This window comes from Megalops cyprinoides, chromosome 14 (assembly GCF_013368585.1).
Source record: "Megalops cyprinoides isolate fMegCyp1 chromosome 14, fMegCyp1.pri, whole genome shotgun sequence".
NCBI classification, from domain to species: domain Eukaryota; kingdom Metazoa; phylum Chordata; class Actinopteri; order Elopiformes; family Megalopidae; genus Megalops; species Megalops cyprinoides.
In genome coordinates this window covers 20,316,822-20,343,773 of record NC_050596.1, presented here as the reverse complement: position 1 = coordinate 20,343,773, position 26,952 = coordinate 20,316,822, and the positions used below count along the sequence as shown (strand labels likewise).

Sequence of the window (26,952 nt, the reverse complement as noted above, 5' to 3'; positions counted from 1 at the left end):
TCAGTGAGAGGATGAAAGCCCACTCAGCCTTTTGTGAACAGAGGGACAGGGCCAGACAGAAGGATGCTCCGTGGTTCATGGGAAAATTGGATAGAAAAACTGAGGTTCCGTTGAAGACAATTGCAGCAGAAAACAGAACTCCATTAAAGGACGAAATTACTTTTTTTTTTTTTCTTTTAGTAATCATGTCAGGCCAAAGGCAAACCGTCTCCAATTTAATTAGGCGACTCTGGTAGCTCGAAATTGGTCTGGGTTTTATCGTGGCTTCTGATTACAATCCAGGCCTTGAAATTAGGAAGGCGCTTAGATGGGGGACGAACTTTGCATTGTGCAGCGAGACCCAAGCCTCCAGCAACTCCTCACACACCTCCTTTAACTGCTAAAGAAGTTAGCTAAGTCAAGGTAGAGGATGGCTGTGTAGTGTACTTGTAACAGGTTACAGGTTCAATTCCCAGGTGAGGCGCTGCCGTCATGCTCAAGAGAAGAGTGTTTATGGTGAATTTATTCATAAAATACCCAGATCTGTGATGCATAATATGTAAAAATGTAAGATGTTGCAGTTGCCTTGGATGGAAAGATGGCTTCTGTAGAAATGAGTAATAGTAATATAATAAAGTAAGCAAATGGTTCCTTAGGGATCTCTGTGAATGGGCTCTCCTCCCAGATTTTCAAGACCAAATCTTTGGTGGGGTGGCCAGGGTTAGATGCAGCCCACCTCCTCCCCTTCCCTCCCCTCCCCTCCCCTCCCCTCTGTTGCTGTCACCATCCGCCCCCCTGCATTTCCTGCCTCCCACCCCTTTTCCTCTGAGTGAATCTCACTCACATTGCAGCTGTAGGTCATTTGCATGGCCGGGGAGGGGCTCAGTGTGCCATTGGCCCAAATGAAAGAAATAATTAGCACGGGAACAACCAGAGCAGTTCGCAGGCAACAGATCAGGCCTACATCTACTCTAAAGAAGAAAAAAAAACACTCACACTGCATACGGTTCTTTGACTGAAATGCCAGGATTGTCATCTGTAATCAGAAAGTGGACCTGCTTCTCACACACAGTCACGTCCATGTTGCTGTTTCGTTTTCCATAAGAGGACTGAGAAGTTTCAGTTGCAGAGGAAACTTGTTGCTCTACAGAGTCTGGAAACTTTGGTGAGTGCTCCGTTTTTTCTAAATGTGCCTTTCCTGAAGGATGTTATTCTCTGTTATTCTCTCTCTCTCCCTCTGAGACGTATTCTATTCTGTAGACAAGCTGCCCTTTCAGAAGGGCAGAGGGAGGGCAAAAAAAGCGCAAGCAGGCAGCTCCCACCACGTAACTAATAACTGAGCTCGTTCTGTCATCGCTGCGGTGATCAAGCTGAAAAATCACATGTGCTTGTTGTCATCTGTGTCGCTCACGTCTATTTTCCATTCTCGCCCTAGAACAGAGATAATGAGGAACATATGATTATTTTTTTCGCTCACCATTCCACCACGGCATGCCACAGACTCAAAGTGCTAGCAGTTGAGAAAGTTCCAAGCCTGACCCCATGTAGCTTTTCATGAAATGTGTTTGTTTGTTTTTCTCTCTCTCTCCCTCTCAAACATTGGAATCAGAAGAAAGTTATTATTAGTCCAGCGTTCCCTTTAATGAACTGGAGGAGCATCAATGATGAGAATAGATGCACTCCATGGAATGGTTTCCCAGGGGTATATATTACAGAGGAGACGCAGCATGCACACACTGTGTCAGTAAATAAAGTATGCAAAATATATCTTCAAAAAGCTGATTTTCTACAGTCCTCAGTTTAGCTGTGACTGACATCTGCCTCCCCGCCCCTCAGTATCCCAGTTACTGATACGAACACAGAGACTCTTCGTCAACATCAAAAGAAATTTGATTAGGTTTGATTTAGGTCAGTCAGTCCATACCCTAGGCCTTAAATGCCTGCAAGTCAGTGAGTCAAAATGCACATCTTTTGGTGAAAATGCAGACTTCTTCCCTTTTGCAAGCTGTTCCCAACTTCCTGAGTGCCTAAAGCGATGCCAGACTGTTTTAGCCCATGAAAGGTCTATCTTCAATGCAAAAGCACAACAGTACAGCCTCTGTTTGAAAGAAGAGCCGTGAAATCTGTACATGTACTACTGATTGATTTAGCTCATGCATATACGTACAAATGTGAGGAGAAATTGTCTGTATTTTTCCCCCTGGTCCCATGGTTTATATATGACTCTGTGATATCAAAAGGTTTGTACATTCCCATCACAACAGCACCATGGCTGTGCCTGTTCTCAATAAAGCACTTGCTTTTACCCACCATGCACAGATCTCACATGGCACTCTGGATTTTACCCAGTGAGGTTCAATAGTCGATAACCTAGCTCACGCAAGAGAAGAGAGAGGGGGAGTGAGCAAGGAATGCAAGAGGTTGAGCATAGCTGAGATATATGTTTATGTGTGTGTGTGCGTGTGTGTGTGTTTTGAGGCTGGGGTGGAGGGGAGGGGGGGTCTGGGAACTTTGGTGTTAGGAGGTGGTCTTTACTGGTTTGTGCTTTGCAGAGATAAAAGCACAGCTCATGTTCTGTGCAAGGCTACACACAGAATCTTGCCCTTCCTTCATTTGTTGGAGGGCGCTTGGGTGGTTTGAAACGGCGCTAGTGCTTTCTCATGTGGATTCATTAAACGTTCACATTAGCATGTCATTTCTCAGCCTTGTTAGTGCTTGTTATTGGCAAATAGGATGCTGTTTTTTGGTAAGCGGTCAGCTTCAAAATATTTCCTAGAAATTTATCCACTTTTACTCTGGCTTGGACATGAAAATATAATGAGAACCTGTGTGTTGACTTGTCTGTAACAGTCTGACACGCGTGACCAGGAATAAATGACGTATGCGGTTTCCTTTTCCTTTCCCTCTGTCTGTAGAGGCGTGAAACCAGAGCAGAAAGTATCCATCCTCCACTCTGATTCCCAAACCCCGCACCCTCCAGTTTCTCCTGGCTCTTCCCCTGCCCCCTGCGCGCCCGCTTCAGCTGCCCTTCCTCAATCCCTCACTGGGACATCCCAGGAGCAGATAACCATGGCAAACAGCACAACTGTAGGCTTCACTGAGACCGCCAATGACAAAACAGGTGAGTACAGGACATCAGCTACAAAGCATTGCTGCACACCCCCTGCACTGCACCGTGCCGCAAGGAACTAAATGACATAGTGATGTCATTTACAAATATAGTGATGTCATTTAGCAGAGCATTCTGAACTTGTTTCAACCTCTGTCCTTATGTTAATGAGGAGGGCATGTGGTTGAGTGGTTGAGTGAAGACAGGACAAAAGCAAAGATAATCACAAGATACTCTTGGGAAGTAGCTGGCAGGGGCCAGCGGTTAATCAGCCATAATTATGTGTGATTATCATTACTATTATTTTTTAAAGGCGAATAATCTTACACCTCTCAAGGGGAAAAAAAGTTTAAGCACATTAATGGTTGCACTGTGTTTAGCCTGTTTGCTGTTTTTTTTTGTATAATCTCATTATAATTGGGCCTGAAGTTTTGGGAGAAACCATAACGAATTAACACAAAAAATGAATAAATAAATTGGCTGATGAGTGGTACTCTTTGTCCTTCTATAACTCTTATATAAGTTCTATAAGTCTATCTATAAGTTCATCACAGTAATATTTGGTGGCCTTTTGCTCTCATAGTTTTATTCTAAGCATGATAAACTTGTAAAACACCTGTGATAATACTATTTTAACAAATTCTGTTGATAATACCATATGTTGGCAAATAATCTAATTGATAATAATCTGATTCGCTTTGTCTTTGGAACTGGTTGTTTAATTTCAAGAAAAAATATAAATTATTATTTAAGTACTATGTTTTAAATTATGATTCAGCTTCATTCTCATTCATTTAAACATTCCCTCTTTTACTTGCATTTGTCAATGGTGCTGGAGACCACATTTCTCATTGTCTAACCTTGTTTTTGGGAAAGTTACCCAGATGACAGCAAGGCTGTAAGAGCATAGTATTTTCAGATAACGGAAAATAAACCAGTCCCAGAGACACAGAGAACGTATATCGGTCTCAGCTCAGCCCCCATTCCTTGTAAAATTATGGTAATGGAGGACCTCTTTACCTCAGGCAGCCAGTGCAGAGCTGATGACCTTGATTAAAGGAAGCAGGAAGTGTCTGACATCCTGGAGGATCACTCTGTATATGGAGGAGTGTTTAGCTTTAACTTGCTGCAAAAACAGACCTGTCAAAAGGGCAACTGCATATCAAAAAAGATGTCAGTAGATAAGAGAACCCCCTGTGTATATTTATGACACAGAAAAAAAATGTGCACATAAATAGGTTAAGACACATACGTGCTTAAAATATAGTATCTAATAACTCTTGTCCTCAGACAGAGAAGACACGTCAAGAGGCCATGTTGAAACAAAGTGTACGCTTGGAGAGAAGTGGGAAACAAATCTTCTCATTTGTCAGGGTGTCATCTTGTCTCTGGTGTGACAGGGGAAAGGCAGCCAACCCCTGCCCACTGGGCTTGGCCCTCTTTAGACCCCTGACTGACTGGGCTGACAGCTGGTGAGGGTGGGGCTGGAAGGTAGTAAGTGGCAAATAAGCCAGCAAACATATTCTACAGATGCATTTAAGGCATTAGCTGCTATGATGGGCACTGTGAGTGAAATGCGCCAGATTATTTGTGAATCCACACAGCCACTGTGCAGCGTGATGATCAGAAACATGAGCACAAAGAATGGGGAAGATGATAACCTTGTTCTTCAAGTAACAGCAGTGTCTAAGTGAGTGTTTTTTTTCTCCCTTTAGCATTTTCCTAAGTTGCTCTGATCCAGCTTTTTTCCTTCCAAATGATCTGGCCTCTCACTAGGGTTGCAGCACAATACCTGGGAAAGCTATTTTGAGTGGTGTGTTCTTTCAAAGCGCTTGGAACACATTCAGTTCTGTCCTTTAGTGTTCCTCACTAAACATTGAGGGAAAATACAAGTGTTTCTTCCCTTTGTTTGCTCAGGCTTTGTGCTGCAAGAGTCATAGTTTTATTATTCCATCTGCGTTTGGGCCACACAGTGCATCACTCTGACAGTCTGAACCACAGCACAGCACAGTGGAACAGCACAAGGAGGTTTCCTAATGTTGACTCTCATCTATCAAAGCCATTGAACTAAGATGGAAGGAGGGGAAAAATACAGCGAGTAAAATTTCAATACAGGCCTTGTCATAGTTTTTGTGAGCAAGGTTCCGGGCCTCCCTCTAGCTGAGCTCCAACCATACCTACTATTTGTCTGAATGTGGATGATTAAGCAAGCACAGATTAATTCCACGCTCAGCGGCGAATGTTTTCCCAAAGTACGATGTGGGTAATTTGTTTCTGATGTTAATTGTGTACTTGTGTTGACTGTTACTCCTCATTATTCCTGAAGGGCGTGTTTTTCCTTTCTTTCTTTAAGTGAAAACACCACGAAATACCAGCAGGTACATTAATTATAGCACAAATATAAATATACACAGCACTCCCAAGCAATGGAGCTTTAATGATGCCACCACTGAATTCCCCCCAAAGTGCTGCTGGAATATTTCAGAGACGTGGTCTGTGAGTGAGCATGTGTGTGCGGGCACGTGGCAGAGTCTGAAAAGAGTGTCAAGACAAAAAAAGCTTCCGTGTTGGGGTTTGTTAGATGAAGCCTGTGAATACATATATTCATATTCATATACATAAACTCATTGGGGGGAAAGATGTCTGTCCTGAGCGGCATGAGCATGGTATTTTATTTTACGTCCATCTCACACTAAAAAGAGCCATTCTGTTGCGGCCACATGGAATCGGGTCCAGATGGCAATTGAAAACCTAATTACTTTTCTGTCCAGAAATGTTGCTTGGGGAATGGTGTCGCTGCACTGTTAACTCGAGGGGTAGAATGACAGTTGTCATATCTACATTATCTATTCACTATTTAAAGAAGGGACAGCCTGTGCATTCTCCTTTTGTGAGCTGAGAGCTGGTATCTGATATGACCAAGGTGTGAGAGCTGCCACTGTCCTGTCTTGTCCTATTTGACTGTAACTCTTCTCCACGAGGGGTTTTAGAGGTTTTTGGAACTGGTTGTTTAATTTCAAGAAAAAATATAAATTACTATTTGAGTATTATATTATTTATCATCATTAAACCTCATTCATTTAAACATTCCCTCTTTTACTTGCATTTGTCAGTAGTGCTGGAGACTACATTTTTCATTGTCTAACCTTACCCAGAAGACAGTGAGGCTGGAAGAGCATAGTTACCCAGATGACAGTGAGGCTGGAAGAGCATAGTTACCCAGATGACAGTGAGACTGGAAGAGCATAGTTACCCAGATGACAGTGAGGCTGGAAGAGCATAGTTACCCAGATGACAGTGAGGCTGGAAGAGCATAGTTACCCAGATGACAGTGATACTGTAAGAGCATAGTATTTTCAGATACTTTTCAGATGACTATAAGTCTTCTCCACAAGGGGTTTTAGAGAAGCAAACAAACAGAAAACTCTCACAATCACCCTGAGCATACAAGAGGGTAAGGGAGCATCTCACTCGTCATTTTTTTAGCCAGAGGGTATGCATGGGAGTCAGGAAGTTCACTTAAGGACAGTAGGCCAGGTGCTTGGGAGAGCACCGCTCTCTGATGCCTGTTGTCATTTTCTCCTGCTGTCAGCTTTGGGGGTTTTTCTCACCTCGGCAGACACTGAGGGAGAGCGAGGGAAAGTAAGGCTGCAGCTGAGAAGAGGTGAAAGTCTGTGCCTGGATGAAAGAAACTGAGATGGAACCAGAAAATCCAAACAAAAAAGAAATGTAACAGGAAACAGCTTTTCAGCTGTATCTTCAGGGAAAAAACATCTTGTTTACTTGGTGGATGAGATGGAGCAGGACTGTGGGGGGTGGGGGGGGGGGGATACCAGGAGTGTTACTCAAGCCTCTCAGTGCAGTGCAGTGGGCCAGAGAGGGATCAGGGATCAGGTTTGGCCTGAAAGATTACAGCGGGGTGTCTGTTTATCAGAGTCAGCGAAGGAGACCTCTAGTATAGCAGCCCCTCTCCAGCGATAAGACTAAGGCTCCCCACAGCTCAATTTCAGGACCACTCCAAGACATCAAGTTCAGTTTCTGATGTATACCTATTGGATAGTAGCATCACCAACTGCCTGTATCATGGCTGTTAAGCTCTCCTTTTAATGGCATGCTAGCACAAATCATAGACCTCTGTTCTGTTCTGTAAGCATGTCTTTAACTTTCACATACCATTATACTACCCTGTAGCCTGAATAGGTATGTCGACCTCATCTGCGCTCTCTGAAGATGTTGTTTGACTGGTAAGGTGCAATCTTCCATCGCTAGGTAGAAAACCCTGCGTTTCAGATCACCAGAACGCTATGCTGTGGGCAAAACCGTCTTTCAGGATTACACCAAGTTTCCAATCCAAAGCAGGCGGTTAAGATCCCATGGCATTTATATAACAGGTTACACCAAAATTTGTAACCCGGCCATTTGTTTATTCCAGATGAAATGGATGTTCAAATTCCTCCTTTGTCTGCAGCTGATGTGTGGTGATTGTGCTCATTTAAAACAGCTGTTGTGCATCACCCCGTTAAATGTTACATGGTTGTGGTGGCAAGATGACTTTTTGTTATACTGTCAAGTGCTTGGAGATCCTTGAAAAGAATAATGAACTAATGAAACAAAATTCATGATTCATCCAATACTTCTACTAACCAGTGGTTACATGTCTTCAGTCAAGAGCTTAGATAACGAGCCTATTCAGGGAGGAATAGATGGCTACAGATGGGATTGAATTGGCAAAATGAGACACGGTAAGGTCAGCCCCCACAGCCCACATGGTTTACAGTGGGTCATCTGATACCATCATAAGATTTTACAGCCATTAACAAGGCAGTTCAGGACTGGTCAACAGGAGGACAACAGGCCCTCTCATCGGGCTGGGGACAAGGAAAACAAAATGCCAAAAAGAGCTTCTGTTTAGAAAGGCCAGATACAACCACTGGCATTGAAAATGGGAGACAGAGAGAGAGAGAGAGAGAGAGAGAGAGAGAGAGAGAGAGAGAGAGAGAGAGAGAGAGAGAGAGAGAGAGAGAGAGAGAGGGAGAGAGAGAGAAAGGAAGGAGAGGATAGGTTTTTTTAAGTTTTCGCAGAATTTATAGTCTGTGCATATCGTGCCAATCAAATATTTTGAAGTTAATTTAAATGAATTAGAAAGACGGGGTGAGAGGAACTCAGAAGAACGATAAAAAGACAGCAAGGGATCGAGAGAGATAGAGGGAAAGTGAGAGACAGCAGTGATAGACAATGAGGCAGGAAGAGAAAGGGAGGAAGAGGGAGACCTTGTTTTCCGCTGAAACCACATAGCATAATGGATGGGGGGTGTGTGGGGGGGTTGTTATTCCGGTTATTGTTTTTGGCCCTTCCAAACACCCAGGCGGGCGGGACCTCGTCGCCCTCTCCGGGCGCAGCACAGAGCCCTACGAGAGGAAGCCTGTGCCGCACTGATAACATTGTGCAGCTTTCTGAGACAGGCCTCGGACCCGCTCGTCACCGCCGAGCAAACGGGACCTTCCCGTGCACGGTCGGGGGAGGAGGCAGGGTTGGAGGGGACGAGCTCTGCTTACAGATAAGGCAGCGAAGCAGGTTCACGGGGTGTCACTCAACACGCGCTCGCCCCCGCTGACCAATTTACAGGAGTGATCTCTCCCGGGCTTTCCACGAGCCCCGCGTTCAGTGGTCGCATTTTAATTAACGAGACTGTCGGTCAGAGCGGCAGAGGCTCTGTGGCGAGAGAGCTCGTCGGTTGTGACAGAATTGATTCTGACATGATGCTGCATCAACAAGTGAATCGAGGACCAGAGAGGCTGGGAGGCGGCGGGGGCGGGGGGGGGGGGGGGGGGGGGGGGGACTGAGGGGGTTGGGGGAGTGCAGAGCAGCAGGTCGTGCCGCTCTCGGTGCTGTCCCCTACTGTGGAGTTATCACACTGCATGCTCCTCCGTGCTAAAATCCACAGGCGAGCTGGCACCCAGTCTCTCTCAGGGTGGTGTGTGTGCCCTACACTTTTTAAAGACATTTCAGTGAAGCTTGTTCGGAAGGTGGTGGAGCAGGTACAGACTTACACAGCACAGTTAAAAGGCATTTTTTTTTCAGTTTCAGTTGAGCGGAGGATTGCTCTGCCATCTCATTTTGCTTCTATTTTTACCTTAAAGGCACCTGCCTTGCAGCTGCTACTGTTTGTTTGTTTGTTTGTTTGTTTGTTTGTTTGTTTGTGTGTGTGTGTGTGTGTGTCTGTGTGTGTGTGTGTGTGTGTGTGTCTGTGTGCGTGTGCGTGTGCGTGTGTGTGTGTCTGTGTGCGTGTGCGTGTGCGTGTGCGTGTGCGTGTGCGTGTGTGTGTGTGTGCGCATGGAGGACGGGTGGGGAGATCAACACAAGTGTAGGCAAAAATAGATGGAGAATTTGAACACACCCACCAATGTGTAAGTGTGTGCGGAAAAAAAAATTGTTTAAGGTCAGAAAGTTTTGGATGAGACACATTTGAATATCCAAATTTTAAATGTACTTAAGTATAAGATGAGTGCTGACCCCAAATTAATTAATTTATGCATACCTTGAGGATTCCATCCCCTTGCTAAGAATTATAGATAAAATGATTTTTTTTTTTCAAGAAAACAAGGTGTTTTAACACAGCAGATCTCTACCCCAGTGCAAATCTCTACCCCAAGCCCAAATGCTTCGCCTCTCTCCCTCCAGATACAAACAGAACAACTTTCTCTCATTGAAGATAACCCTGTGCAATGAGAATGCAATTTTCCTGCAATTATTTTCTCTCTCATTTTTTATAATATGATTCATGATTGCTCGCCTTTGAACCTCCTTAGAGGAGCAGCAGTAATTGACTAGGCAAGTGAGGGAGCAAAATCTTATTTCAAAACATTAATTTCGTAATCAATTATGTCTTTTAAAGGTTGAAGTCTAGTTGGCATGTGTGTATTTCCTATGGTTTACCTTGTTTGTAAGTTGTGGTAATTATTGGTTTCATTAATGTCACTCCTTACATATTAAGCCCACATTTACTTCTCACAGCTGCAGCCCTCCGTAGTATGTTTACAACACTGAGAGGCTTTTAGCTTGACTTTCTTTCATCTCCCCAATTAACAATCAAGCCTGGACCTACTCCATTATACACAGGAAAAGACACCTCTAACATACCTCTTCACTAAACAGTACCAAGTCACGATGTACCAAGTATCAGCTTTGTAACATGTCACATCTGCATAACATACCCATTTATATAGACACATACACACCAGATACAGCATACTGTAATAATTTTGTAAGTAAATTAAAATTCTGAAAGCTTTGTCAGTTTAGGCAAGATGCGAATAAGAACCATACCTATGAGAGAATAATTACTGCTTCTGTTGTAAATATTGTGTGTGGGTGCATGCGTGCATGTTTGCTTTTGTGCATGCGTGTGTTGAGCTGTCTGCCAAAATTATCATGTGCACCGTAACTACATCAACATTTGTGTGACTTTTATTGTGTGAGAAAGGCCCTTGATTCAAAGGAGAAAGCGCAAATAACTGAGGAACAAAGGCCGTTTTGTTGACAAGAAACCGTTTGCTTGACAAGTGATGGATGACAGGCGCCATCAAACGGGACGCACAGTTAGTGTGACCCAGCCCAAAACCACCCCCCACCCCTCCCCCACAGAGACAGGAAACAGGTGTGTCTAAAACAAAGCCTCCGCCGCCAGCATGCAGATGCACAGGAGCTGATTGGGCAGGCCTGACCTGACACTGCATCTGCGTACAGCGCGCTGACAGAGTGCTGAAGGGTAGAAGCGCGCTGGGCTGTCAGCTTCGTCTAGGGGGGAGAGCGGAAGAAACAGTCAGAGGAAACGTGTCTTCCCTGGGAAGAGCGTAGCTGCCAGGCTGCCAGGAAGCGTTTGCTGTGATCGTTTAGGGTGCAGAGATGCTTTCTGGCTGAGCTGTAACAGGAAAAATCATACTTCTCACAGGGCGTTGATGCCTACTGTTTCGGAAATGGGCTCAGCTCCGCAGTTAATAATGTTTGACAAGAATACTGGGGAATTAGAACTTTCCTTTCATAGGTCTTTGACTTGACTTTCCTTTCATAGAACTTTCCCTTTAGAGGTCCCAGAACACACAAGGTTAAAACATGGATGTGTAAGCATGGGAGCTGGGGTTTCTAACGAGGGGTGCCAATATTCTCTTCTGAAAATAATCAATCAATAAATTATATTTTAATGTAACACACTCATACGTCAAGGTGTCTCAGGGTGCTGTACACAGTTAAATTTTGAATAACAAATGAAGTCAAGGCAGGACAGATTCAAGAGTTTCTGAATTCAAAATTTTAATTGGATGAGAGTTCCACAATAGGGGAACTAAGACGTCCTTGTACGTAACAATATAAAAATAAAAAAAAAATACCTTTATCATGCAGACATATACTAACATGATAAATAAATGAATAAAGGAATATGCAGAAGGGAGATTTATTCAGACAGGGTTTATTCAGGACACATTCATATTATCTGAGCAAACAAACAGTTTGTCCCACAATGGGGGGAGCAAAAGCACAGCATGCATTCTGTTAATATGAATGTGTTTTACTGTTGTAATGATTATAATGTTGGTGGGATAGTGGTACACTGTTAATACTGTGTGATGGACGAATAGGGGTAGACTTGCCTATGATCTTTGTAATTGTTTGCTAATTGTATTGAATGATTAAGTGTAAAAGTTTTCTTGTTTGAGTAGAAAACATTGCCCATCCTGCCTGCCATATGTCGCTGTTTAGCAGCTATCAGTAGCCATCTCTAAATGACCATCCACCCTCCGGAAATACGCTGCAGGAGATATGGAAAGGTGACATTTTCATAAGCTGTCATGTCAGACCTCTGTCCAACATGTGACTTTCTCCACACTTAGCTGAGTGTGGTGGTTACTGTTTGACAGTTTCTTTTGTTCCTTGTTAGCTGTCCACTGCTCTGTTTCCTACTGTATGCAGATGCTGGAACAGACAGCCAACCTGATCTCATATAGTGAAAAGTGTTTGCTGAGACACCCAATAATTAAAACATATTAGTGCATGGCAGAGACCCATACATATGTGGGCTTGCATGCATTAATGGTTTACACATACACACACACACACACAATATAATCTCAAAATAATCTCTTCATTCTACAGTCCTGAGATGTACTGTGTGCTTAAGAGAGATTTGAATGTTCTTCTGATGTCAGTTTAGTAATTCATCTTATGTAAAATTAGAGGATTAATTTTTGTAATAGTGCTGAGCAATAGTACAGTGTCTTCACAAAATCTAGATGAGTCCAAATGTCTTGTTCTATATTTACAGAACTTGCAATCCTGTACAAGAGACAATACTCCAGTGAATCTTACTGATTTCCACATTAGTGTTGTTCTGATAATATTCCTGATTGTCTTGGCAGATTGTTTTTTTAGTTGAGCTGTCATGAGAATGATAAGCTTGCATATGTGAATACAAAATATTTATGAACACACAGGAGATGTTTAATACCCTTGGGTAGTGTCTACGGAAGGTTAGCATGATTTGGTGTCAATAAATATCCCCTAACCACTTCTCAAAGTGCCCTCATTATGTCTGGCTTTATTAAGCTAATGAATTAATAAAATAATAGTCATACTTTTGCCAGTGTTCTGGGTCGAATTCGGTGACTGTGAGATTGCAGTGTTTAAAATTGCATGAGCCCTGCTCAGGACCCGTTTCAAATTAGATTTTTGATTCCTTTTATACCTCTGAAGTTAATGAGGGAAAAGAAAGCCAGCGTCTGTCAGGCATTTGGAGCGGCCGGCCTCAAGAGGTAGTTGCCCTCCCAAACTGGGAGGTCGTCCTGCCAGCTCAGAGCGAGAGGGTGTCACGTCCGGTGAGGGCGGCATGGTCAACCCAGACTACTGAACTGACAGCTGGGAAATCATCAGCAAATAAATGCATAAAGTGATGAGCAAGAGAAAGATTTGGTCTTCTTCAGGATAGCATGTTTTATTAACAGTGTCGTACTTACTCCCTTTTAAATGCAAAGAAATGTGTAGCCTTGCAATATTTTTGTCAAATTAAACTGTGGATCTTCTTTCAGCCCATGATCGTCATGACATTTACTACATTGTGTGGTCATAGGTAATGGTGAAAGTTTTTTGTCGTGAAACAGTATCAAATAACTCTTCAGAGCAAGAAGCAGAGAGGGAGGGAGGGAGGTACAAGGAGAGATAGAAAAACAAGTTGGCTGCCAAATATTTGAGATGTTGTGTAATGACATGAGGGAAGTGGGAGAGGGGCTGCACATGTGCTGTTATAGCTCACTTGACAATAAACAGCAAGTTCTGCCAAGGTGAGGCCCAGAATCCCCCCCCCCCCCCCTCGGAGAAGTCTGCTGCAAGGAGCTTCAGGCTGAAATCTCATATCACCGTGGTGACCACTAGCTACAACCTACACACTTAAATCTGGAAAACACTGTAGGATACGTACATGAGACACACTGTAAAATGTCAGTCTTTGGGTACCAATACTTTGCTCATTCACCCACAGCTTATGAAAGAAATCAAATAATTGTTTCAGTGATATCCATGTGAGATAACTTTATGCTTAACTTGGAGTATCCAACAGCCTGATGGAGCACATATTTGACAGGCTAAAAAAAGAGATGAAAAAGGGCACGAGAAGTTTACAGGGGAACAGACTGAGTGGATAAAAGTACACCATACAGACCTCATGATGGGTGAAACTGCCATGTGCTGTCAATAACTGGCTCCAGTCAACCGATCCAAACACTTAATTTGTTTAAATTAGTGAATGATTGAAAGCACATGATAGCTCCACCCATCCTGGAAGTTCATGAAGCCACACTCTCTCAGTGCTACCAAGGCAATCCAGAAGCCGATTATTATCAACTGAGTAACAATGCCTGTTCCAGTTCAGAGCCGAAAATGTAACTTGAATAAATTAATTTTAAATATGGCGAAACATCTTGAAGGGCTTTAATAGGCATTTTCATAAAGTTTAAGGAACAAGAGTAATGAGAGTACCTGACAGTGCAGTGGTTAAGGCACTTCCCTTGAAAGCATTTGAGAGTTCTATGGTCTGGGTTTGTCAGCCAATAATTGCCCAGGGCCCACAGAGGTGGAAGTAACTGGCTTCATTCTGCTGAGTATAGGCATGGGTATGACAGCAGGGGTTGCACATCTCACCACTCGGAGGTGCCCTGTGACTTGTCAGTTGCCTACAGGATGCTCAGACGACATCAGTGAACATACAGCCATGCTCCAACAGGTGCTGTGCTCACTGGAGTGCACTGGGTGACTCGTGGAGCGAAAAAAATAGTTGCAGTTGATGTGCGTGTGTGGCAAAGGATATCATCCACTACACCCTAGCACTCCTGTATGAGTGCAGTGGTTGTCCCAGTGAGACAAGAGTTATATGTCCAGTTGGTGTTTCCAAAAAGAATGCTGGATAAAGACAAAAAGCAAGACAATGAAAAAAAAGAGGGCTGGCCTAGACACGGTTGTAAGTCCAGCTGTGACCATGCATCCAAAGGAACCATACTGCAGGATCTGGTCCCAGGCTTCACCTGATTGTGATGACATCATACAGGAAGGGGCCCTGTACTGTGATCTCAGGTCACAGTAATTGCTTCCAGAACCTCTGGTAGGTGGAAGGAGTGAAGGTGTCCAGAGAGAATGGGTGTGGGAGCAAGGCTCTGCAGAGGGCTGTGTGACAGAGCTTTAAAGTTTGAACTAAATGATCCCAGCAAGCACCAATCCCCTGACAGAATCTCCCATGGACTGATGTCTCGTGCTTGAAAGGTAAATGTATGATACCTTCTCCTTCAAGACCTATGTATCTTTAAAACACTCAAATATGAAAAACAGCTTGTACAGCTTGATTTGTGAGCCAGAAATTTCTTTGAATTATATAAATAGTATAACCTGCAATAATTCCTATTTCATATACATTATTCTCAAATTTTAAAAAATACCATTCTGTACCCTCCCCTAATTAAAAAAAAAAAAAACTAGCAACCAGATCAGTCTTGCAGTGCAATTATGTGATGAAACCTTACCTTAAAATATATGTATTTTACACTCACTTATTTTCCACGCCTTAAACTACTAAAATAAAGTCACGATGCAGCAGATACATAATTAGTAAATCCCCCCCCCCCCCCCCCCCCGTGCTATAAGCATGGTTCTCACGTGATCTTGACACGGGAGATCGGCCTGATTAGGAGATTGAGCTGACTGCTGTCTCTCACAGCTGCACATGGGCACAGCTCCAGCCACGGACACACTTAATGACCACAAGCATGCGGCAGAGTTTAGGTAACTGTGTGGTGGCTCCTAATTGGATCGCATGTATCCTGTTGTGGTTTAATTATGACACTTCATAATCTTACTGCAAAAAACATATGAACACTTGATCTCCTATGGTTTTCTCAAGCTAGTTTTCATCTCAAATGTGCAGAATCTTTAATGAACTTCAGAGTGTGTACCCAGCGATTGTTCAACTCTTTCACAGCCTGCAAAATTTCCATACTGTGATGATGTTCCTCCTTTTCCACACAGCTGATAAAATAAGAACAAAAGTACTTAATTGAAATGGGTTGATTGGAGCCACAGGTTTTTCTTGAATAGAAGTTACTTTTCTCCTCCTGAATTCATAAAGTTCAAGACACAGTTCATCTGAACAGAAAGTGACAGGAAATTTCAATGTGTGCAATCAGCAAAAGTTCTCTGGAAATAATTGGAATGGGGGTAGGCAGATGATGTCTGTGGTATTTCATAGTGCCCTTTTCTATAACTATACTTTGATTCTTTTTGTTCAGCTGGGAAATGCTGTCCATTCCAAACAGAAAATGAAGAGGAATTGAAGTACAGCAGATCGCTTGACTAGCGATTACTTGCATTAATGTGTATTTAAATTACACAAATATCCACTTTGACAGCTATGGCAAAAATTACTACCTTTGGGTTTTGCACATTCAGCCACGCATACTCCCATGCAGAAGGCAAAAGGGGTGTGGACGTTATTAACATCTGTGAAACCCTGCCTTCCCCCTTGGGCTGAAATTTTCTCCTATTACCTCTCAAACGCAGAAACGACTGGCGAACTGCACTCCATTGGGGATCCCATTCTGACATCACTGTCTTCCCATGAGCTTCCTCCTGCACCTCATTAACTTCTACAAGACAGCTGGAGCCCCAGAATGATCTCACTATGATGCCCCCACCCATTCCTCCATGGGCCAGGAGTTTAAAACCAATGTCAAATAGATTAGCTTAATTCGTCCTTTTCCTGTCCTTTTCCTTGATACTCTTGGGCCATGCTTGGATGTTCAGGCAGGGGAAAAACAATGAAAAATAGCTGGATTTTTTACACTTTTTTATATTGTATACTTGTAGCCTGGCAGCAAGGGCTCAAAATGTTGAAAAAAATGTAATAAGGCCATATGTTCTTTCAAGTTCTTGCACCAGTTCAGTTCTGGTGTTTGTTCTTTGTAGCCCTGTGACTTTAACCAAAATGGTCATCCTTCATGCTCTTCTAGATTTACAATTTGAAACTGGGTCAGCATATTGATTCAGCAGAAGCTCTAATGGTCACATTATCTGAGACTGTGCATTCACTCCAGCATGAAAGCAACCCGCACTGCCATTTACATCTTATATTTGTAGCTTTTCACTTATTCCCGTTGCTTCAAATGATAAATAAAAAATATGTTTTCATCTCCAAATCTTACGTAAGAAATGAAAGAACCGGTAATAAAATTGTGTAGTACCTGTAATATGTAGGGAACCGCTACCCTGAAAAGACTTACATAAATAATGAACGAGGTTGGAAAAAGTAATCCAACCAATTACAGTCAAAGTGGAAGCCCAGGGCACTTCAACATGAGAGAGCATAGCCATTTCTGCACCTCAGAAGCACATGAGCATATGTTAAAAATGAAGCATCCAGCTTCTGGCATGCACATTACTGTCTCTAAGAGTCCCTCCTGACCCTAGATTTGCCTTGCTCAAGAAAAGGAAAGAAGCACATCTCAGATATTCATTTTGGTTAGAGGAGCAAGAACAAGTACACAGTGAAAAAGGGAAGCTTTTTGTTCCTAATAAATGTAACTTTATATTTCTGTTTTTCGTATTGCTTTGTTGATCCCAGTGAAACTGTCATTTACAAACTTAATAAGTATCATCCCATTTCCTGGGAATTACATTTGTAGCTGTTGCCCATAGCTTGTGCTGTAGATTGCAGATGTCAAGATGTCTTTATAAAGCCGAGCCACCTGAGTGGCCTTCTTGTGTTAAATAATAAACGGCAAACGTCCATCTTCTTGGAAGTGTACCAAAAGAGAGCATCAGGCCCTGAGAGGGAGATTTCACCCTCGGTTTAGCACGGCTGTATCACTTCCCGCCTCTGCTCAGGCTTCCCTGCTGGGAGAAACTGGCAAAGACACGGCTCTCAGCTTCAATCCAATCCCATCCGCTATCAACGCCAGCGCCACCACCTCTTCCAACCAAAGACTCACCAGATCACCTTCAAAACATTTTACTTTGGAGGTCTGTTTAATTGGTTAGAATTTAACTGACATGTTTTGACTTATAAAGTGTGAAACAGTCAATAAACACCTATATCATAGTAGTCAAGAGGAAATGACGTTTCCACTTTAGACTTTATTTTACCCTTTTCTGTCAAGAAGGATTAAATTGTAACTGTAAATAGCAAGTCTAAACTTAAAGTAGGAGCAGCATATTTAGAAAACAGTGTCTATTAAATCATTTCATACCATAAAATGAATGGTCTATTCCCCATTTGCTACCCGCTCACAATCCATGTCATCACACCTGTACACAAACACAAACCTTTTTCAGCAAGTTTTGTCTCAGTGTCATAATGGCATAATTCCCAAAGATAAACTTTACCAGCAAATCCATCTTGGAAGTTTCAAAAAGAAGCTAAGCTGCAACAGATGTACAATTTCCACTTTTATTGTTTATTAACAGCTGAGGCTGAGAATACAGTTAAGATTCACCTGAGGTTAATTAGAATCCTTTATGCACAGTTTGCAAAAAGAAGTTGTGTTTTCATTTTTACCTCCTTCATGGAGATTGCTTTGAGAATAACAGATCAGCCTTCACTTTGCTTTGCTCTAAATGCAATATTCTTGGTGGTTATTTATAGGTCTCCTCAAGCAAGATGTAAAATTGTGTTAAAAAGGACCTGGAGCTGTTTAAGCTAATGCCGTACACTATGTTGAAAAATATACAAAATAATTACCTTGCTGGGAGTTACATCACAGAATTTACAATCAAACTGGCGTGTTTGGTATACGTTTGCATGTTTTTTTTTTTTTTTTTAGAAAGACAGTTTTTATTTAAAAAGAAAAAGGACAGTGATATTTTCAGAATTAAACCATTTTAAAAACTCTCATGGTCAACATTCTATTATATAGCACTGTTTGCAGTTTTGCAGTGTTTATTTCCTCCTTAAAGGAATCGTATCATCATGATGCCAGCCACTGGGCTGCAGGGTAGAGCTAATCTGGGGCCAGTGCTCTGTAATACTTACGAGTGTAATTGCACTGCACTGTATTCAAGACAGATTAGCGTCACTTCTGGGAGCACAATGAAAGAAAACACTCAGCCCCCAGGGCACATTTATTCCCTCATTCGTGCTGACTGGAACGTCCAAAATCAATAGGGCCTTCAGTGCCTAGATGCCGTTTGGCACCTAACGGCTGTGTCCCCGTGTTGGCTTCTTTCCATCTTCGGCTCAAGGCTGTGCCATTGTCTCCTTGGGGGGTGGGGGGGACCACTGGACCCACCTCGAACCCTGTTCAGATCGAGCAGCCTTCCTCTCAGTTTTGGAATCGCAAACAGGTCTGCCTTACGAGCTGTTCTCAAGGCTATGACAAGTGTCTGTTAGCGACAGTGGACCGACTGTACATTCAGTGCTCTGTGATACCTGCCTGGACATTTCAGTGAGTGAGAAAGCATCTGTCCAAATGAAGATGAAAAGAATTGATACAGCTTCGATTTAATCACTTATCAATTAAAGTGCCTTTTCAAACTGTTATGGTTTTAAAATGAATCACACCTCCCATTTTACAATGGGTGTAATAGTAAAAGTAGTAATTCATGGAAAAAAATCTCAATAAAAATCCTACTCCCTGTTTTTGTAAATACAGGCAAATCTACATTTGTTGTCTTGTATTATCTGTGTAACACAATGTTGAGCTTTGAGGCGTGTTTATTTTAGAGCTGAAGATAACTGTTCTTTTATCACCAGTCTCAGTTTATTGCATTATTCACACAAAAACAGACTTCTGTGTACTTGTTTTCTCCAGTTCACTGCTGTGCCCTGGAGTGACAAAGGGATATTTTTTTTCCTCTAAAGTGCATAAAAATGTACACTTTTACCTTATCTGTTTGCTTGCCTTAAAGTTTTCACAGGTGTGAGTTGAAACGCCATTAGCATTCACACAGAAAGCAAAGTGTTTTAAAAAACCCAGTGTGATGTCAATCGAAGTGCACCGGGTTGTTCCTTTCAACTCAGGAGAGATGCTTCATGAAGAGGGGGAGGAATTTCCACAAAACCCCTTTTCTGGCTGATTAACTGAGTGTACTAAACATCATATCCCTTGAAAATGTGAAAATTTTATAAATACAGTACCATAGGTTGAACAGCATAAAAATCTTGTTACAAGGCCCCTGCTTTTTACACATCATAAGCAAAAAGACAACTGCAGTGACAAGCTCTGTCCTTTCAGAAAAGAGAAAATGTCCCTGATATATGGTAACAAGGCCTATACTTGCAAAAGCCTCTAAGGCAGGAAATGCACAAATGAGACAGGGAAACCATAGGAAACTGCGGAGAGGGAAAGTGGTTTAATTAGGCTTGAGGATGCAAGTGTCTGGACAAAGGCCTCCCTGTGACCCTGCAAACCGGGTGATAATGAACCAATGAACACACCCCAAACCCCCCACCGGCTCCTCTGGTTTGCTCTGGCTACCTCTGAGAGCTGAGAGGGCTCTGCAAGCGGTACACGCTCTGTGATGACTGACAGCGTGCCCGCAGTTTAAACAATGCTGATTAATGATGCTTTAATCATAGGCTAACGCCAAGGTGTTGCGGGTAATTAAGCGTTAATGAGGTGTGCTCTAATTGTATGCATTAGTGGATCTATCACCGTATTGTCTTGAGTCTTGCAGCACTTTAGTGATGTGAGGATTCTGCTTCTCACACCTGGAGCAAGAAAGTTTCTGAACTGGATAGCTAGAAGAAACCGCACACGCACGCACACCCCCACACTGTCGAATGTGTGCCGTCCTTCAGAGAGAGCGGAGTCAGGGTGGACAGATGTTCCTGTGCTATAATTTATGATTAGCCACACCTTAATTGCTTTCTTTAATTAGCTGCTCTTCCTCTTTTGATGGATATACAGCACCAGACGTCACACTCAGGGGACCAGCTGTCTAGCCTGTTTTACCTCAGTCAAAATGTCCCCAGGAACAACAATCAAACAGTAAGACATGCAAGCCTGATCAAACACAGTGCCTGCAAAGTATATGATGAGACTGTAAATAAGCTCGATCTGTCAAAATGATGCAACCTCCCTGCATATTAGCAAGCTCGTGAGAGGTGATGAAGAATTGACTGCAATGGGTCTGTGTGTGTGTAACCGTATGGAGTCTTCTCCTGGCATTGACTGGCCATTTCTCTTTCTCAGCAGGCGCCGAAGTGGACGATGGATCCTTTGACGCCATCCTGGGAGGTGAGCTGGAGTCAGTCTGTAGCCTTAGTTATGTCAGAGCATCTGATATTAGAGTCAATGTGCCCATGCTCTGAAGATAAGAAGCATGTGGTATAGTGGATATTGGACCCATGGGTTCAAAATCAGGATAAAGAACTGTCACTTTTAAATATTAGCAAGGTACAAATTGCTCAGCCAATAGTCCAGCTTTATCAGTGGGTAAGCAAGAGAATCTACTTTATCAGGACAATTAGGCTGCTCTAGTTTTTGATCCAGTAGCACTACCTAAACAGGTAATGCTACAACATTAGACACAATTATGTAAAAAGGAATCAGTGGCTTGTTAAGCTTGTTAATAAGGAAAAAAAATTCTAACCCATTATCAGTTCAAAGATAAATTCTCTGCCTGCCTATTAGCAGCTCATCTCTCACTACTGGCCAACATCAATGGGCTGCAAATTGCACTGTAAAGTTTATAACTTACCCTTAACAAGGAGCAAATGCTGAGCAGATAAACACTGAAAATCATTGATGTAAGGTGATAGAATATAATGAGGTAAAGTGGGGGCTCTGATAAAGGAGGAATTGAGGAAGGGTTATACCTTATCCCTACATCCCTCATTCAGTGTCAGAGGCCCACATCAGGATAATTTTCCTAAGAGCACATCCCAAACATGTTATTAATTCAGTAACATATTAATTGTATAATGTGTATAATTGTATATGTGGGTTTTTTTTAATAAAATTAGGTCCAAAGGAACAATTTTGCCTCTGGTAATTAACCACAACTGAAAGGAGTTCTGGCACTCCAAAAAAATTTTGTAGGTGCTGTAGGGCACCTTCCTGTCTTGTGTGTTTCACTGAGTCTGAATTCTGCCCCCTTTACCTTGGCAGGCGTCATTGCTGCGGTGATCTTGGTTCTGATCTGCCTGGCGGTGGTGCTGTGTCGCTACATGTACCGGCACAAGGGCACCTACCACACCAATGAGGCCAAGGGCACGGAGTTTGCCGAGACGGCCGACTCCGCACTCAAGAATGACCCCTCCCTGCAGGAAGCCATGGATGAGAGCAAGAAGGAGTACTTCATATGAGATTCAAGGACATCCCAAAAGAGTATCCACATTGGGGTTCTCTACATGGGACATTGGAAGAAAGACCCAAAAGTGCCATTGAACTCTCTAAGTTTTTACTAGAAAAGGCACTCTCCTACTTTCACCCCACCCGCCCCTAAGTGAGCCCCCAAGCATGCACCGCCCAATGCTTACAGACCTATGAAAAGACATTTAAAGCATGTTTTTTAGCTGACTTCTATTTCATACTTTTTATGCTGCAGCAAACTCAGTACTTTAATATAGAACCACCTTACATTATTTTTGTAGTCCCCCCAGCAGACAGTGTCTGCAGTAAAATGGGTACACTTTAAAAAAAAAACAAACTGAAAAACTGGGTGATCAGTGGCTGCAGCTAACAGCTTTTTCAGAACAATTAGACACCCTCCCTCCTCGAAAATCATTGTCCAGCATTTTACACTGGGTTGAGTTTTCAGTGCAAGCAAAAGGGTCTTCATAACCAAAAACCTGCAGTGCCAATACCAAAGTGAGTCACAAAGAGATTCCTCACTGTGCAGTTAATACATCGCCAGTCTGTCCCTGCATTGGTGAAGATGGAAATGAGGAACAGAAATACAATCATTCAAAGGTGATTATATGCAGAGGGTGGTGCACCTAGTTGTCAGAGACTTCTGTGCTTTCTCTCTGAGAATAAGACCAATGTTTAAAAAATGTTTATAGATATGTGGATTTAGAAGAAGGACTCCTTGATGCCAGCCATGGTGGTAGACACAGCCCGGGATCGCATTCAGCAAGCATGGCTACGGATGGCTGCTGCCACTTCACACACTCTGGGCTCGAGCAGCTGACAGCTCAAACGTCCACTTCAAAGGCTTGTCTGGTGCCATGCTTCTTCTTCTGGGACCCAGTAGTCAATGCAGGCCTACTGGTCTGATCACTAGTAAACCAAATAACCAACACACCCCACGTGGGTTCCAGATTTCCCCAAATTAAGATGAAATTTGTTTGCATCACAATTCAGCTATCACTGTCCCTCCCTCCTTTTGTATATCATTATTGTTTACTATATTTTATATTGGAACCCTATAATGTTTTATTATCCATAAACCATAATCAGCATTGGCTTTACAGTGTATAGGGTTTTTTTCTGTTGTCTGTTGTGGAGTTATTTGAAACGTATATTGACTGGAGAAGGAGAAATGATGTATTTCAGTCAGAACATAATCACCAATCTAATGATAAAACTGTTCAATCCTGGAAATGGAGGAGGATATATAGTATTGTCTAAAAATGATCACTTGTACCACAGGGCACCTTGGGGAAAGAGACATTTCTGGGTTTCAAGGTCAGGTAATTTTGATTGAAACTGGCCCCATCCAGGACAAACCTGACCTTCTTCTAATCAAAGCACTCAGCTGGTCTCTCATTTAAAACCTTGGGATTATGTACTGTGATGTACAAGAGAGGGGTGAATGTTCAAAGCCATAATCACATCTTTGCACCATTATTCACTGGAATGTAGCATGGTGCTTTTCAGGGCCTTAGTAGAAAAGCTTAAAACTGCCTTTATTACAGTTGCATTACATTGCAATTTAAATCTGAGCTCTTTTTTAGTGAAATAGCTTTTCATGTGTGATGCTGTTTTGTTTTATTGTGGAATGACACTGAACAAAGGATGCCAAACACAAAGTCATTACTTTTATATCTGGGATATAGGCATGTGCATTTGTAAAAGAAATGGTCACTGAGAATAAGGCTTGAACACAAATCTAATTTACTCTCAACACCCCCGGTATTTCTCTAGTGCTGTTCATTATTGCAAGGCCGTTTTAACTATCTCATTAGCCCTTAACGAGCGCTCCAGAAGTGTCTTTGTCTTTTTTGATTGTTGTGCATGGAAAGTTCAAAAGATATTACAAGTCACATTGGAATTTCAAATAAAAATCTTGATAAACAATCTAACAGGTGTCTCTTCCATGGTCATGCTTTGACAGTCCATTCTGGTGGCAAAGCAATTAGGCTGCATCAAACATGTTTGTGTTTTATAGTTGTTTGCTGTTGTCAGCTGTCAGATCTGTTCCTTTTATGATGGCCTGCAGGCATATACCACAGTTTTCTGTTTTCATCGGTTTAAAAAGTTGTTACGGTTTGAAAAGAATTTAATTCGAATTTAACTAATTTAACAAATTAACTTTATACAGTGTTAACAGTGATGAGCATCTACTGGGATGTAGCCTATTGCAGACATTATCTAACATGTCACACTTTTGAATGTCACAAAAAATGAAACATGTCTGTGACATGATACCAATCAATGTCCCAATACTTTATCATTGCATTAGGTTATATTATCATCATTTAGCAGATGCTCTTATTCAGAGCAACTTACTAAGTTTATTTAATAAAGTGGCATGAAAACAAGCCACCACTAACCACATTGGAAGCATCAGTGCCAAACATCAACAGTGTTGAGATCACAAGGGTATGCCTAGATCAACATCATACATTATCAACGTTTCAATAGCTGGTGCTTTTTACCCAAAGCAGCTTGCATAAGTTATTTAAATGTGTCCTATTCCTTTAGATGAATATTTGCAGAAGCCAGTTCTTTGCTCAGGGGTGTAACAGTGTGGTTCCAAATTAGGATGAAACCTGCATTTTTCTAGTCACGCGTCTGGTTCCTTAACCAAGAGTTGGCTAAGGATCTGGCTGCAGCTGGCTGCAGCTGTGTTGGTCCAATGAGGGTGTGGGTGGGGTCAGAGTGGGGTTCAGCAGGGACAGGGGGCTCCATCGGGAGGGTTCCGAGTACCACTTGAGAGAATCAGAGCAGAAAGGCCCCACCAAGAGCTGCAGATAAAAATACCAGCCCAGCTCCAGCTCTGAATATAAAACATGATAAAATACATTGGGATATTTGTTTCATCGGCCACCCCAGAGATAGCTGAACCCGGACTGAAGAGTTCTCCGTCAAAGTGCCCTTCATCACAACTTTTATTTCATTCCTGAAATATTAAATATATAAGTGCTGCAGTATTATTTTGAAGACCAAATATTTTATTTATTCCCATAAAGGTAATTCAGACTAAAAGCAAATGGAAAAACACCATTAGAACTAAAACATATTCCATTTCCAGCATTGGGATGGGCAGAAATAAATGTATTGATACAAGGAAAGTGCAGCTCATGAAGTTGGAAGAATTTTGCATGCATTGTGCAACGAGTGTATTGAACCATAAAGACAAAACCTGGGGATTGTGCAGACAGACAGAAGGATGTATAAAGCATTCAGCAAAATCAGACATTTTTTGTTTTTATACCATATATAGTGCTTGCAACAGACAAACTGAAACAAGATGAGTCTTCATGTTCTGACTGACCATGCCATCCAAGACAACCAGCAGAATATATCACTCAAAAGCTGCAAATGAGCCATCTTACGCAAGTCTCCGCAACCAGTTTATTAGCATATGATTAAAATAATGACCTCTTTTTTGCTGATGAAAACAGTCTCTAATTAGCATCCAGCTGATTTGCCCCCTCTACCCCTCCTTTTTTGAACTATCAACAACAACAGAAAAGTTTCAAAGGGGAAATCTAAATATTGTGCTCACAAGGGGATGAGATGCTTAGATGTACAGTAGCTTCAGCATGAATCCTGCATCGAGAAAACAATCTAGGGACAATGAGCTCATATGAAGAAGGCGTTCAGAAAACACTTCTGTAGAACCATCAAACCCAGTTCCAATAGGGTCATTGCCAGAGATTTCAGCAGGAGCAATACGCAGTAAGATGTGAGGTTAGATCGGGCACAGTAAACATACATATCTGACGAGGGTTGAATTCCTGGTGTCAATCTGTATTTGGATGAAGAAGTCATGTCACAACATGAGATCCCTCTGATTGACATGTGGCAGTTTTGTGTTTGCGGTGGTTTTCGGACCATCAATTTAAACAGCAGAGTTTGCACATGTTTTATAGAACAGGGGTACCATTCCATGCAATTGTAAAAAAGTTTTATGGCTTTTATGATTCCAGCCCAGGGAGGATATCAGAAACATGGCTTGTATTGATGATGGTAGAATTATGCATTGCATGTTCATTATTGAAAAGCCTTTCATATCAATTCCAGACAGAAAGAGATGTTTTGTGCATTGTGTGTCATATTCAGATGCCTTACCCTCAGTGATTATTTGCCTTAAATTGTGTACTGTCTGCCAAAAAAAAAAGTTATCCAGGAGAGGTCATTTACATTACGGCTGAGGCAGCAAATTAATTCATCCATTAAACATTCAAAGTGCTTTCATTATCACCTTTTCAAAGACAAAAAAAGGTAATCATCCATCACAAAATCAAGGTTTATGAGGTGGAGATAAGGACTGAAATTTGTGCTTTAAATAATGCGGTAAAGTGATTTAGCAAAGCAGCTTAAGGGGGATTATTTTTTATCAGGCTAAAGAGTGGCCTGAGGCAGAAGAGGAGTTATTAGCGTCTGAGCAGCAAACACAGTGGATTCAGTCCAACTATGCAGGCTGCACAACTGCAGAGCCGGTGCCAGTTCACAGGAAAAAGCCCAACCCCATGGAGAATTTGGCTAATGTGTTTACCATCGGTTACGAATCAATGTGGATCGCCGGCAGGCGAAAGCAGACCTCAAGGTGCCGTGCCAGAAGATTGATTAGTCAACATTTTCCGCAAATTTCACGTTCGTTCATTTCCATATGAAGATAAGAATAGAGCTTTGCCAAGTTAATTAATTTACTGGAAACATCCTGTACAAGCTCAAGAGAATTCAGGTATTCAATGCTGTGTTTTCAAATGACACGAAAAGTAACATTAGTGCAATATGGAGACAGTCATAAGAAAGCAACAAAGACTATAGTTCTTGTGTTTCTACTTATAGAGATAGTAGTTTCTACTATAGTTTCTTGTGTTTCTTCTTTTTACCTTTAAAATAGTTAAGTTAATAATAAAGCCAATTCTGATGTTACCCAGCTGCAAATTTTGTAACATCAAACTTGCAGTCAGGAGATTTCACGAAGATAAGAAAGTA

The 26,952-nt window shown here is 42.1% G+C and overlaps 1 protein-coding gene across 2 annotated transcripts; it reads left to right on the top strand.

Annotated features, from left to right (window-relative positions):
- The first annotated feature begins 904 nt into the window (after positions 1 to 904).
- gypc (glycophorin C (Gerbich blood group)) lies at positions 905 to 23,794 on the top strand. 2 transcript variants are annotated; one of them, XM_036544904.1, is made up of 4 exons: positions 905 to 1,144; positions 2,895 to 3,100; positions 20,812 to 20,853; positions 21,727 to 23,794. In XM_036544904.1, exons 2-4 carry the CDS (start codon positions 3,049 to 3,051, stop codon positions 21,921 to 21,923), a joined length of 291 nt encoding a protein of 96 aa, XP_036400797.1. In that variant the 5' UTR covers positions 905 to 1,144; positions 2,895 to 3,048; the 3' UTR covers positions 21,924 to 23,794. The 2 variants fall into 2 exon arrangements, with proteins under 2 accessions (XP_036400797.1, XP_036400796.1); XM_036544903.1 differs by having other exon boundaries at positions 20,809 to 20,853.
- The last annotated feature ends 3,158 nt before the right edge of the window (positions 23,795 to 26,952 follow it).

Bases quoted from the DNA above. Each gene is read 5' to 3' on its own strand.
- gypc (XM_036544903.1), top strand. From the start codon at position 3,049: ATGGCAAACAGCACAACTGTAGGCTTCACTGAGACCGCCAATGACAAA. The intron at 3,101-20,808 runs GTGAGTACAGGA...TCTCTTTCTCAG, and splicing joins GACCGCCAATGACAAAACAG to CAGGCGCCGAAGTGGACGAT. The intron at 20,854-21,726 runs GTGAGCTGGAGT...TTACCTTGGCAG, and splicing joins CTTTGACGCCATCCTGGGAG to GCGTCATTGCTGCGGTGATC.